Source organism: Microtus pennsylvanicus, chromosome 19 (genome assembly GCF_037038515.1).
Source record: "Microtus pennsylvanicus isolate mMicPen1 chromosome 19, mMicPen1.hap1, whole genome shotgun sequence".
Classification (NCBI taxonomy): Eukaryota; Metazoa; Chordata; class Mammalia; order Rodentia; family Cricetidae; genus Microtus; species Microtus pennsylvanicus.
Window position 1 is genome coordinate 30828463 of NC_134597.1, and position 15617 is coordinate 30844079.

General features: G+C 47.4%; 1 protein-coding gene across 1 annotated transcript in view; it reads right to left on the bottom strand.

Annotated features, from left to right (window-relative positions):
- Creb3l2 (cAMP responsive element binding protein 3 like 2) overlaps positions 1 to 15114 on the bottom strand; it is a 118514-nt gene extending 103400 nt beyond the window's left edge. Inside the window, exon 1 of the mRNA XM_075953452.1 lies at positions 14662 to 15114. Within this exon, the coding sequence (XP_075809567.1) occupies positions 14662 to 14763 (102 nt within the window). The 5' untranslated portion in view covers positions 14764 to 15114. The remainder of the gene's footprint in view (positions 1 to 14661) is intronic.
- Between the last annotated feature and the right edge of the window lie 503 nt (positions 15115 to 15617).

Here is a 15617-nt window from a genome sequence, read left to right on the forward strand (position 1 = left end):
AACACATGGAACACACATGCACCTGTGTATCCTCACACAGACACAGACACACATGGAACATACATGCACCTGTGTATTCTCACACAGAGACACATACACACATGGAACACACATGCACCTGTGTATCCTCACACAGAGACATACACACATGGAACACACATGCACTTGTGTATTCTCACACAGAGACACATACACACATGGAACACACATGCACCTGTGTATCCTCACACAGAGACACATACACACATGGAACATACATGCACCTGTGTATCCTCACACAGAGACAGAAACACATGGAACACACATGCACCTGTGTATCCGCACACAGAGACACATACACACATGGAACACACATGCACCTGTGTATCCTCACACAGAGACACATACACACATGGAACACACATGCACCTGTGTATCTGCACACAGAGACACATACACACATGGAACACACATGCACCTGTGTATCCTCACACAGACACAGACACACATGGAACACACACGCACCTGTGTATTCTCACACAGAGACACATACACACATGGAACACACATGCACCTGTGTATCCTCACACAGAGACACATACACACATGGAACACACATGCACCTGTGTATCTGCACACAGAGACACATACACACATGGAACACACATGCACCTGTGTATCTGCACACAGAGACACATACACACATGGAACACACATGCACCTGTGTATCTGCACACAGAGACACATACACACATGGAACACACATGCACCTGTGTATCCTCACACAGAGACACATACACACATGGAACACACATGCACCTGTGTATCCTCACACAGAGACACATACACACATGGAACACATATGTACCTGTGTATCCTCACACAAACACAGACACACATGGAACACACATGCACCTGTGTATTCTCACACAGAGACACATACACACATGGAACACACATGCACCTGTGTATCCGCACACAGAGACATACACACATGGAACACACATGCACCTGTGTATCTGCACACAGAGACACATACACACATGGAACACACATGCACCTGTGTATCTGCACACAGAGACACATACACACATGGAACACACATGCACCTGTGTATCTGCACACAGAGACACATACACACATGGAACACACATGCACCTGTGTATCTGCACACAGAGACACATACACACATGGAACACACATGCACCTGTGTATCCGCACACAGAGACATAAACACATGGAACACACATGCACCTTTGTATCCTCACACAGACACAGACACACATGGAACACACATGCACCTGTGTATCCTCACACAGACACAGACACACATGGAACACACATGCACCTGTGTATCTGCACACAGAGACACATACACACATGGAACACACATGAACTTGTGTATTCACACACAGAGACACATACACAGATGGAACACACATGAACTTGTGTATTCACACACAGAGATATACACACATGGAACACACATGAACTTGTGTATTCACACACAGACACATACACACGGAACACACATGAACTTCTGTATTCTCACACAGACACAGAAACACATGGAACACACATGCACTTGTGTATTCACACAAAGAGACACATGTTTTTAAAATAAACAACAAAAAAAGTGTTTTCAAGGCCAGCCTGAGCTAGATGAGACCCAGTCACAAAAATAAAATAAACAAAATTCAAGACCCAAAGGCCTCAAGTTAGTTCTCTGTGTCCTAGCTGGACCTCAGAAACTCCCCTCCCCTAGCCACACACACAGGACAGTGGGGTGAATCCCAGCTCCCTGGGGAAGCCCTTCTAGAAGCATTGGGCTGGTCAGAAATAGAAATTCTCTCCACAGCCAGATCTCTCTTCAGCCCCCGTGTGCCTGACCACAACTCCTCATGTCCCTGGGAAGCCGAAGACATGAAAAGAACATCCCTGAACTCAATCAGGCTGAGAGTGAGTGCAGAACCGGGCAGGGGTCTGCAGGGGAGCAGGCATGTGTCCCCATAGCCCTCTGTGGCGACAGTGGGATTGCTCATTTTCTTTGAAGCGGCGGTTATTTATTTTAGTTCTTCCTACAGGCTGACCGTACTACAAAGCCATCTGTCCTCACCTGCCCTGTTATTTCATACAAAACTGGAGCCATTTGTTTGGGGAAGCTTTTTTCCCCCTCTCTATTCTTTTTATCTCTCTCTTCTTCCTTCATTTCTCTTTCTTAATTTCTCTTATTGAAACAGAATCTCATGCATCTGTGGTTGGCATTTGCTTTGAACTCCTGATCCTCTTGTCTACCTCCCAAATGCTGGGACTCACAGGTTTAGGCTGCCACACCTGGCTTTCTCTCTATTTCTCTGGAGTGTGAATATTGTTGACGACTCTGTGGTACACCCATCTCAGACATGAGTGGGTATGCTGAGTGCTTTCTCAGGGAAAGAATCAGAAGGAAAGAAGGGAAATGGAATCTTTATGGCCATGTAATAAACTCCAGCGCTTTTATAAGGTTGTGGCCATCCGTCTTTTTGTGAACCACAAAGCCTGGGATCTATATACTGTGCAAGGGCAAACACACACACACACACACACACACACACACACACACACACACACACACCACTGTGCTGCCTGGGAAGGACATCCAGGGACAAACAGACTCATCATGGACAGAATGGAGGTAGGGCCACAGAGGCACCAAGGATGCTGCTGGTTTAGAAAACCGGCATTAACCCTTTTATAAAACAGAGCAAACAGTACTGTGTATACACCTGCATTAGCTCCCCCTCCTTCCTACAGTCTGCACTCTTACCAGACAGCTCTTCCAAGATGGGGTCCCCTGAGCTGCACAAGGGTTCTGTCACCAGAGAAGACCTGTGGCTGCAGAGACACTGATACAGCCCTGGACAAACCAGCGAATCCATCCCTAGAGGGTACAGACTGCCTTCCTGACCTGGACCACTCCCAGCATCTTGCCCCTCTTTGGGATCCAGCGAAGGAAGTCTGCTCACTTTCTGCCCTCTCTCTGCCCTCTCTCTGAGCTCTGTGCCTATTCCTGAGCCATGCTGTGCTCCCGTATCCCCCATTCCATTCTCCATCTACTCTTCCTCTGCCCCTCACCCAGGGCCTGTCTGGACTACTGTATGTGGACCCCTGGCTTCACTACAAAGCCTCAGAATCCCAGCACCCCAATTTAAGTCTCCACTTGGAACCCCTCTCCAGAACTCCAGATCCCATTTTCCAAATGCTTTTCAGCCATTGTTCCTGAATATCTCACAAATATGTCTGTCACCAAGTCTAAAAATGAGTGTATTATCTTCCCACCAAACTTATTTGCTCTCCAAACATTTCCATTCTAGGTCAATGGCAACTCAGCCAGCCAACACAGGGGACAGGAAGTCTCCCATACCCAACTCTTCCTTCCCCACAGTCACCTAGTCTCCAGATCTGGCTTCAATCCTCGTACATACATTGCTCCTCCCTGTGGTTTCAGGCCTCATGCTGTCCTGCTCAAGGATGAACTCGCCAGCCAGCAGAGCATTCTGCCTCTATCAACCTTTATCTTTTAACCGCTTTCTAAGTTTCCTTCCTCAAACCCATTTCTACTTCCGCCCTTGCCTCCCATCTTCCCGTCTACAGAGAGAATGTGTAAACCCTTCACCATCTCAGACTAGCTCCAAACACTTCCCACAGAGCCCCCTTTCTCAAACTACATTTGAAAGTACTTGGGGGTGTCTGTGGGGAGGTGACGGTGCCTATCTGCAATCCTAGTACCTGGGGAGTGGAGAAAGAAAGATCTTGAGTTTGCAGCCCCTTTCTGAAACAAACTAACTAGGATTCCCAGATCCAACGCTAGTGTTTTATAACTTTCTACATTGTGTACTCGGATGGCTGGAGAGCTTCAGCGCCCGCTGTGGATATTGCATTCTCGGTCGTCCTTTTCATCTGTCGTTCCATTCCCCACGCTGTAAAAAGAGCCCGAGCACAGCTCTACTGCAAAACACATTCCGGTGTTTAAGGGCTTGTCACTCAATGACCTCCTTGCCTTCTTTCCTTCCCACACTATGGGGAGAGCTACGAGGTCAAGAACAGATGTCGGCCTACCTACATGTGCAGGCTTTGAAAAGCAGTTCAAAAGGCAAGAAATGAGAGGGGGGGACACAGAGACAAAGACACACACACACAGAGAGACAGAGAGACACGGAGATTTCCAGACTGGAGGAAGAACCAGCCGAGAGTGCTATTTCCCCAGGATGTGTGGGCAGGAAGCTAAGAAGGCCCTGATGATGGAACCCTTGCAAGGCTCTGACTGGCTGCCTCAGACTGGCTGCTAACAGGACTGCCAGTGAGGGAGGCAGTGCCACCACAAATCCCATTTCCTCCGCTTGTCTAAAAACATCGCCCTATCGGTTTGCATCCCGCTAGCTTGCTCTCTCTCAGCCAAAAGGAATTTCCCTTTACACAAAAACTATTCAGACATTTCCAAGACATGAAATGCTACAAACCAGGATTTTCCACTCAGACAACTTGGAAACTGTGGCTCGCTTCTCCCCAGACACTTTTTATTTGCCAAGGAGTCTGAAAGGCTTTTTCTCTTTAATATAAAAAAAAGTCTCCTACCTCCCTGTTTTTTTCCACTTTTGATTTTGTCTAGGTTTCACTGAAGCCCAACTTTTAAACCAGAAAGCAGATTTCCCCATTATACAATATAATTTATCCAGGTGGGATGGCATTCGTATGTAATGCCAGCACTCAGCAAGATGGGGCAGCAGGATCATGATCCTAAGTCCAGCCTAGGCTGCAGAGAGACTCTATTTAAAAATAAAAACAAAAACAAATGCACACAACTATACTCATCAATTAGGTTGTCCAAATGAAATAGTCAACCAATTGAACATTATTATTGCTGTTATTTTTAATAGCCCATTCAACTGAAATTTGCTAGAGTTTTTTTTTTAATGTATTATTGTTAGTATGCAAAGTAATGGGTTTCATTATGACACTAAGTAGCCTGTTTTTGTTTTTAGATAGGAGACTTTTAGCCTGGAGTAGCGACTCACACCTGTAATTCTAGTATTTCTGGAAACGGAAGCAGGAAGATTTCTGGTATTAGCTACACCTTAAGTTTGGTTCCAACCTAAACCACAGAATGACATACTGTATTCAAAAGACACATACACAAAAGAACAACTTTCAGTGGTAGGTATCCAAGACATAGAGGGGATTTCGGCCCATTTAATACAAACGCGAACTTCTGGTGGGGTAAACTTCACAGGGTGTGAAGCAAACTGCTGAAGATGACTTCCACATCGAAATGCTTTAGACATGAGCTGAGAGCAGCTGACAAAGAACGGCCATGGAGATTTGGGCAGTTCAGAAGAATCCATCCGAACTCCTTATCAACAACACAAACCAAAGCTCTAGCAGGGCAGTCGGTGGCACACGCCTTTAATCCCGGCACTTGGAGGCAGAGTCAGATGGATCTCAGTGAGTTCGAGGCCAGCCTGGTCTACAAGGCAAGTTCCAGGACAGCGAGGACTGTCACACAGAGAAACCCTGCATGGAAAACAAACAAACAAACAAACAAACAAACAAAATCAAAGCTCTTTTAAAATGCTAGTTAAGTTTAAATAAACTACATCAGAGGAACCCAACCCCAAAGCAGGCAATTTAATATGAACTGATTGCAGCCAGCCCTAAGAACAGCTGTGAGACCCACAGGCGTACAAATGATGTCACCAAAGGTCTGATTTTTGCACTGACCTTCCGAACAGTCAAACAACTCTACATATCACCACCACATCAAGTCCACAAAGGATTTCCCTAGCCAAAGTATACGAAGAAATCCAGACAAAACACAGGCTGTGTCTGGTTGGTGACATTGAACCGAGAAGCAGCTGTCTCAGGAATGACCCATGAGAATACTGCACGGGTTGACACTTGGGACTGCTATGTCACCAAACATCCCATGATAACGAAGGCACCTGATAACAGAGATCGAAGTAACCCCAGCTCTTCTTAGTCAGAAGAACACACTGTGAAGATTCAAGGGTTACACAGCCTAAGCTGACCTGGGGCTAAGGTGGATCCAGAAGAATCTGGGGTCATACTCCAAAGATCTCCATCTCTCCATCAACAACCAACAGACTTAAAGAATCAGCTACACTAGGAGCTGGGGAGTATACAGAAAGAGAAGACAGCCAAGGACCCAATGGTCATGTTTAAGACAGGGTCAAGAAGCCAGCGATGGAGGGAAAGCTAAGTCCCTCACCCCACCCCCTCAGTGTTGCAGAAACTCAAGCAAAGACCACTTATAGCCAGGTACGGTAGGTAGCACACGCCCGTGTTCCCAGTGCTTAGAAAACTGATGCCGAATGACGCAAGAGTGAGTCAAAGCCAGCCTGGGCTACCATGCAAGACCCCGTCTCAAAGAAAAAAGGAGTTACGAGGTGAAGCCTATGGTCAAGACTGCCAAATAGTTCCACAAGGCCTGGCAGGTAAACACAGAGAAAAGAAGGCTGAACTTGAAGTTAGGGGGAGGTGGGAGAAGCCCACGGTGACGGGAACCAGCGCACCGGGTGAAACTGGAGAAACAGGGGCTGAAGCTGATAACTACTTGTGTGAGAAAAAAAGAAAAAGAAAAAGCTGACCATAAACAAGGCTAACAGAAACATGGGCAAGAAGAAGCAGCTGGCGAGCATGTGTTGAAGGCAGAAACCTGTGTTTATAGCTGAAGATAGAAGCTGGCAAGAGAATTCAGATACACAAGGGAGAATAATTATAAGCCCCCTCTGCTTCCCAAATGACATCAGACTCTCACGGTCGGGGCAGCTCATCCTCAAACAGAAGACATTTGACACAGAGGACAGAGTATAAATAAATGCATCCATCAGAAGCAAAGAAGCAAATCCAACTAACACACCCAAGGGCACCAGAGAACCAGTGGCCTGGATCAGAGACCCACCCATTCGACAGAATAGGCCCCACTCCCAACCCCAGTGAAAGCCAGGGCTCTTGGACAACTGTCCCACCCTCATTGTCTTCTCTAAACAAAGAGATAGATACCAAGTGTCCTGGCTAATTTAATGTCAACTTGATGCAAGTTAGAGTTATCTAAAAGGTAGGAACCTCAACTGAAAAAAAATATACCTCCATAAAATCTAGCTATAAGGTATTTTCTTAATTAGTGATCAATGGGGTTGGGCCCAGCCCATTGTGGGTGGTGCCATCCCTTGGCTGATGGTCCTGGGTTCTATAAGAAGGCAGGCTGAGCAAGCTATGAGGAGCAAGCCAGTAAGCAGCACCCCTCCATGGCCTCTGCATCAGTGCCTTCCTCCAGGTTCCTGCTCTGTTTGGGTTCTTGTCCTGACTCCATTTAGTGATGAACAGTGATGTGGAAGTGTAAGCCAAAGAAATCCTTTCTCACCAAATTGCTTTGGTCATGGTATTTCACCACAGCAACAGAAGCCCTAAGGCACTAGGCCGGTTCCACAGAGCCCTTATCAAACTAAATGTGCATATCTTAAAAAAGCCTTCAGATTATATATATATATATATATATATATATATATATATATATATATATATATATATATATATATAATATGTCACATTAACAGAAAATACCAGAATCACCCAGCGTATCCATTTTTCAGGATGGCTGTGTGTTAAGGGACTCTCATGGATTGCTTAGCATTTCACACCTGACCTCAGCGAAGAGAAGAGCATGGAAAAACCAAAGGCACATCTGGCCTCAAGAAGCCTGTCTTCCAGAGGGGGTAAATTACTTTATGACTCCAAGTCTCAGGTTCCTCGTATAAAACCCACTCTGTACCCCACGGCTAAAGCATACAGTTCCTTCCAGGGAAAAATCAGGTCACCTGGAACTTTGACTGGAAGAGTTGGAGAACATCCAGTGAGCAGGGGGGATTAGCTCAAGGCTAATGATGACAGGTCTCATCTTTCCTTTCAGTTCTTCTAGCAGGAAACATGCATCGCTGGGACAGTGCTGATGCCCTATGGCCATAGGCTCAACCACAACCAATAGCCAGCAAGGCCTTAGGGCCACGCCCCAGTCAGCTGCGAGGCCAGGCTATGGCAGCAAGTTCAAGCAGCAGGCAGACACACAGTGCCTCATCAATATTTGAATAGCCAACACCAAGTGGGAAAGCAGCTTTGAAAATGGCTTTCACCCTGCTGGGGACCTGGACTGGAACAAGTTATTCTTGCCTTGCATGATGAGCAAGATTCCTGGCCCCACTGGCTGCCTCGAGCCCTGGTATTTGGCTCAGATGCAGAGAGTCTGGATAATGTAGCTAATTCTGCACGTCTCGGCCAATGAGCCAGGACACTCCCTCCCTGCACCTCTGACCCCACCCCATGGACAAGCACTGTGTGTATTTCATAGGTTTTCCCTGCCACACTGCAGTTCCTTCCTTGGATGCTGGTAGCACACCTAAACAATCCTTAGACTTTGCAAATGGCGTCAACTCTAGGATTGTTCTTTTGTTCTCACGACTAGTAACTGCCGGTTCAAAACATTTTTATAGGTGCTAGCCCACCTTTGAGAGGCAGCAGGCACACCTTTGTTTGCTAATCAAACATAACTTTGGAAAGACTATTATACCAACAATCACACCTAAGTCTCTAGAATCTCTTTCAGCCCTAAATGACTAATCTAGGTTCATCCTTGCAAGCCTACATTCTTTCTAGCTGTTGGGTTAGATAATACTCGCATGACCCAATCCTTGACAATAAATTAAGTCAGCTGCCAAGGTATTGAAATTTTCTTAAGGGCTGCAGAGAGGGTTCAGCAGTTAAGAGCACTGGCTGCTCTTGCAGAGGACCAGGGTTGCTTCCCAGCAATTACATTCATTGGTTCAATCCCCTCAACCAATGAGCACCCAGATTCCCCATCAGGACTTTGCCAGGGCGCAACAACAGGAGACGATCTGAGTGAAAACATCTGGCCAAAGGCTTCCCTGCCCATCAGAACCATCCCAGACTCTGGGCATGCTGGCAGGAAGGTCAGACCCCTCCGCCTATGAGATGGGCCAACTCCCCAGCAGACAATGTCAGCAAAATGAGAAAACCAGATGCTTCCCACGGGATACCCTCAGGTTCCCTCAACTCCCTCCCTTCCACCGGCTGACCAGTCATTTTCCTTCAGAAACTAACCAGATGGAAGATCTCAGTAGAGGAACCCCCGACTCATTTTACATCTGCGCTACCCATGTAAGCCAAGCAGAACCTGTGGCCATCTCTGTGAAGATTACTTTCTATCTACTCGTTTTTAACTGGACAGAAACAATGCAAAAGTTGACAAAAGCCTTTATTCGCCAGATGGTATAGAAGAGGGGAAGTGACCAAGATGGCAAAGTTTATTCTGCACAACCCATGATCAGCCTTCAACCTGGGAATCCCATTCTATCACGTGTCCCTGCTGCCTGGTGTCTTCACATGGAATCTGCCGCAACATATGTGATAAGCTTTAATGCAGTCGGTACTGATACCTCCTTTCGGGAAAATTACCTCTAGTCCAGATTTAGGTGAATCTACTTTAGTTTCGTTTCAGAGTCCAGTTTAATTGCCCTGGTGTCTTAAATTTCATTTTTTCCCTTTTTTTCTGGTCTTTTTAATAAAGTCTCACTACGTAGCCCAGGCTGACACGGAACTTTCTACGTAGTAGTTCATGTTGACCATGAACTTGTGATCCTTTTGTGTCAGCGTCAAATGCTAGGATTATAGTCATTACTATGACATCCAGCTCCAAGTCTTCATTTTCTAAGTATATCCAGAATGTAAAAATCCAAACAGTGGAGGCTGGCGAGGTTAAAGTATTTCCTGTGCAAGTCTGGCATCTGAGTTCAAAGCTTAGAACTCACAGTGGAAGGAGACAAGAAACCCCTGAAAGTTGTTCTTTGACCTCCACACATGCACACTGGCACACACACACATTAGTACACACACGCCTATAGACTAGCACACAAGTGCCTAACATACACACATACACACACAGACATATACATATGCATATACACTAGTACACACATGCCTAACACACACACATGCGCTCCAGTACACATGTGCCTAACATACACACACATACACACATATGCACACTAGTACACACACACACACCTACAGACAAGCACACAAATGCCTAACATACACACATGCACACACAGACATACATATGCATATACACCAGTACACACAAGCCTAACACACACACGCACTCCAGTACACATGTGCCTAATACATACACACATGCAGACACATGCACATACACGCAAATAATAATTACAATAAATAAAATATTTAAGTTGAACAGTGCCAGATGGTATAGTATGTAGCTGAACCCTCTTCCTTCTCCTGACTCCAGAACTCCAAATCCTTTCACCAGAAACAATTTTCCATTTTTTAATCATATCCCCAGATCCAGACTGTGCACAGATGCATTAATAAAATTTGAATAGACTCTCACGGGTTCATATAACATTAGAACAGTCCAACATCCAGACATGCCTGTAAAAACGGGTTTTGCAGATGGGTCCCCAACTCCAATACAGGTCCTCAGTCCTGTGTTAGCCGTCACTCTAAACACATCTTCAGCCCTGACCAGTCTGGAAGCAGCGGCGTTCATGGAAGACTATTCGCTGAACTAGAATTCCATCTGTCACCTTAATCACACATTTTTTTTTTCTCTTCAGTGCTGGTGACAGACCTCCTGAGTCACACCTCCAGCTCAGAAGGCTTTAGAGGAGCCTCAGGAGGAAGCCCAAAGTTCTCCCCACTCAGAACCTGCTGAGCAAGCCAACATCCAGCCTATCCATGGGTTTCAGTATTCAGGTGACTTTAAACCTGTTTGCCCTACGCCTTGAGCCTTCAGGACAGAGGAGTCTTCACAGCTAGCGAAGCAAGGAAAGCATTGCTCTTCCTGTTCACAAGGCACAGCTGAGCAAGAAAAATCCCAGCCTTAGGCAACTTGGACATTTTCTCCTTTTGAAGCCGAGGATGTGAGAGGTTTGCTAAGACAGAGCCGTGGTGAGCACACCTGTTCATGAAATCCCGATTTAAAACAAAGAGCCTGGTCGCAGGAGACACGGCCAGCCCCAGCTAGACGTGGGCTGCTTTGGGACTCAGCAGTTTCGATCACTCTGTCATTCCCTCCAACCTTCTAATCAGATCCCTTTCTTTAAGTCAGGAGATTTTAACCTATAGAATAACGGGCTTTGGAGCCAGGCAGACCTGGATCTGCATCCAGGCTACGTTACTAATTAGCTGTGGGGTCCAAACCCCACGACGTGCTCCAAGGCACCAAGCCTTAGTTTTCTTATATATAAAATAAACCTAATTATGTGTGTGTGTGCGGCGGGGGTGGGGTGATGGGCTCAAACAGCAAGATGGCTCAGCTGGGAAAGGGTATCTAACTGTGCAGACCTGAGGACCTTATTTCAATAACTGGAACCATGGTGAAAAAATAAACAAAGAAAGGCTCTCTCACTGGGTCACCAAAGTGGGAAAACAGCATCATTTTAGTAAAGCATTAAATGTAACGTCTTTTCATGGGACTCCAGCATAATTTGAGGGAGCCCTTGCAAAACAAAATTATAGGGCTCCTATTCAAAGATGACTAAGATTTTTAAGATGGCGACAGCAGGGCTGGAGAGAGGGCTCAGACCAGAATGTGCTTGCCTTGCAAGCCCAAGGACTGGAGTTCAATCCCGAGAACCATTGTTAGCAGAAAAGAAACAGGCCTGCTGTCTCAGACTTGTGATCCCCGCACTGGGATGGGAGAGAAGCATAGATCCTGGGGCTCACTGCCCATTCGGCCTAGTCTACAGGACATGGGCCTGGCCAGTGAGAGACCCTGTCTCAAACAACAAGGGAGGCAGAGGGTGCCTGAGGAATAACACCCAAGACTGTACTCTGGCTTCCGCAGGCACACAGTGTATACGCACGCGTGCACACACACATACAACACACACACACAGATGCATGCACGCACACATGGTCAACAAAAGGTAAAAGGAGAGCATCCAACCAAGAGTGAGGCCTGGAGGACCACACAGGGGCATGTGTATAGCAGAGGCCCCCTCTTTGAGGTACAGACGGTAGCTATCATCATTTCTTCACGCTTTTCACAAAGATGTTCTTTCATCTACTCCCCACCCCCGCCGCATACACCCGCCCCCCGTGTTCTCCTCTCAATACATTCAACTTCGAAAATTTCACTGGATCCATTCAAACCTGGGCCCCAGCATCTTGGAGGCAGCCTGAATCACAAGTTAGGCTAAGCTACAGCAGACGATGATGATGCTACAGACACAGTCCATGTCTGAGGTTCCCCGCCTTCTGACAGCTGGCCTGCGCCCAGGCTTCTCCTCTTGCAGAGATAACACTCACCTCCAGCAAAACCCTGCGCGGAGGCTCTGTCCTGTCCTTCCTCTACCTGAGGACTCTATCCTGGTGACATGGGTCTGCTTTTCCTTCTTCCATTGCTCTTAAGATGGTGAGCACGCTGTAGCGCGTGCTTCTCTTCAGGCTCATCGCGTGCTGTTTATTTTTCTCAACACATTTGCAAACACATGCAGAAAAAACTGCAGACGGCTCAGAGCCATGTGCTGCTGTCTATATTTGTTCAGAATGTATCCCCGGCGCTTAGAATAGTCTTGGCACATGGAGATTATTCAATAAATAGGAAGGGAACGAACATCTTTGAATGAAAACGTAATAAAAACAGACCGTCACGTCATCCACATGGGGAATCGGCCCCTCTGCCATCATGGGCCGTCTACACTAACAGCTCAGTGTATAGACATCTGAGTTCAAGAGGTAACCGAGAAAAGTCCTGTTTTCAGATCATTCCCAAACCTGCCCTACTTCAGAGGAATATGATCCAGCCCGCCATACCTCTTTCAGCACTAATTCATATACACATACTAATGACTAGCCGCAATTATGAATGGCATTTTGTACGTGTGAGCGGTTCAAAAGGGAGACACTTGCCTGAAAACCCTAACAGTTGTTGAAAAGCAGAGGATTGTCAGAAAAAGGACCCCACATCACTGCTGTATCACAGCGACACCGGAAACCTGAGTTGTTACTATCAAAAGGGATGCAAGGTCTCAAGCTCTGACACTGAAAGACAGTAGCTGGAGCCAAGCCAAGCTTTTGTCCTACAGTTCCTGCCTGTCCCAGGTAGGGACTCATCTCAAAGCCCAGGGTACCTAAAGCTCAGCCTGGCTTCTCTCAGCATCTCAGCACTGTGGCTGTCTGCACACTTTATTCCACCCGCGGAAAGGCGGCCCGAAGCTGTGGCCTTGCAGCCACTGGCTGGGTGAGAGGTTTTCACGATGAGAGCTGATGCTGAAAACAAGCTTGCTCTCCCTCATGGTCAAGATGTACCTCATGTCAGGGGAAACAGCTGGAGTCCCCAAATTTAGGAAACAGCTATGGGTCAGCATGTTCAGGCTCTTTCTCCAGCACATGAAGCACCTCTGGCCTCCCAACCCAAAGGCTTCTTCGGGACAGACAGTGGGCAAAGGCCAAGATGATCAGGATCACACTCAACATCTGGCTTTTACCCCAGAGTGAACTACCGCTCCCTCTCAACCCTGCACATGGCTTCTTTTTTTAACCAACCCTTCTCAGCCACCACAAACGCTTTGGTGGGAAGCAGCAGGGAGGCCCCATCCCTTTTCCCAAAATACAGTCAGCCAGCAGCAGAGGCCAAAGAGGTGGAGCCTGCAGGCCATTTTTTGCAAAAGTTTCAAATATCCTGGTACTGACCCCATTAACAGCACCAAGACAGAAAAGCAGCCAAGCCTGTCCTTACCTAGTGTCTGTCTGTCTCACTGTCTCTGTCTCTGTCTCTCTCTGTGTGTGTCATTACAAACTTCCAGAAATCTCAAACAAAGCAGTATACCGGCCCTGGCTCCCAGAAACAGGATTCCCTTTTGCCAATTTAATGCCAAAAGGCTGGAAGTGAAGTCTTTAAATGAGCCACGCTCTGTGACAGTTGAGTCTCCCAAGAGGTCCCTGTGGGAAGGAACTGGTGAGCTGTCCCATCTCTCCCCAAAGCCTCTCTGAAATGTGCAGCTGCCTCAGATTTTCCGGACTTCTCAGAGATCTTGCCCCTGAAAAGGGAGGAAGCAGATCTTCGAGGCTGTGTAGTTGAAGCAGCTAAGGAAGGCCTCCATCCCGTGTGGAGAAAGAAGGCTTTTCAACACTCACATACATTCTAAAGATATAAATTAAAAAGTTAAGAAACAGGAAAGGGGAGAGAAGATAAACAGATGGTAAGAAAATACTATATTAGCTTGTCCAATTTTTTTTAACAAACCTTACCACACACACAAAAACAATCAATGTAACTGGGTGGAGACATTATTCTCAAAACACATCCCCTTCCCAGAATTGCAGTACCGTTAGCAATAGGAAATGTGCTACCGATAAAGAAATAGTATAAACGGCTTTGGAATACAAAGGGTCACTACTCGGAAGAAAGTTTAAAGGGCTCAGCTGGGCACCTTTCCCTGCTCATAAAGGAAAACTCCCATCCCCAGACCTCTTGTTATGGTCATGCCACTTCCTGGACGCTGCCTCCCAGTTCCCAGGTCTCCAGCTGGTGACAACAACTGCCTTTCTCCTCAAAACTCCCCTGGCCTAGCCGCGGGTCCTCACCGTGTGGTACATGAGGGCCTCGGTCTCTCCGGGCTCTGACAGCTCGCTCAGCTTGCGGTCCCATTGCAGGACGCTCTGCTCCCCGCTTTCCAGCACCTCCATGGCGGTGGGAGCCCCGCGGGGCCGGGGATGCTGAGGCAGGAGGGAACCTCTCAGAGCCGCCACGGGCCGGCGAGACGCCTCTCTCCGTAAGTGCTTGAGTGTGCGCGCGTGGAACTTATGCACTGGCGCAAGAACCCGGGAGAGCCCCGCCGAGAGCTCCGCGACCAGTGTCCTCGGAGATCTGTGAATCCCCGGGGAGGACAAGCCTGCTGGGCTCGGGCCGAAGATGCAGGGGTTAAATCGGGCTGTGCATACAAAAGGAAGGCAAGAAGGCAGATCTCATCCCAAAAAAGTCCTCGCGCGACAAGCCCACTCCCCACTACTGCTGCAGACAAACTTTGAGACTCCCCCGGGCTCTTGAGTTCGGCTCCTGGACCCAGAGGCGACCCCACCTCCTTCCAGGCCGGCGACCAATCGGACGCCCGTCTTTCCAAGTGTACCGTATCAAAAGTCTCTCTCTCGGCCATGTCCCGCCCCCAGAGGCAGAGTCGCGGGAAATCTCCGCCCAGACCTCGGAATGTGGGCGGAGAGCTTCTTTGACGTCACTGGGGAACTCCTCCTGCCCAAGCATCGCGGCGGACCAATGGGATGCTTGGGTCTGGGAATGATCGACTGGAACATCGATCAATGAGAGAGAGGGATCTGGAGAAGACGACCAATTAAATAGCGACAAGAATACATTTTTATAAGAGTGGGCGTGTGTGCCTACTGTCCTCCCTCAGAGTCTCCACTTCAGGAGGTTTGTTTCCTGGCATAATTTCCTTAGAGAAACCTAGCAAATTGGAGCGCTGCCCACATTTCAAACTAGCTTAGGTTGCCTGAGTCTGTCTGGGTTTTTAAAGAATGCACTACAT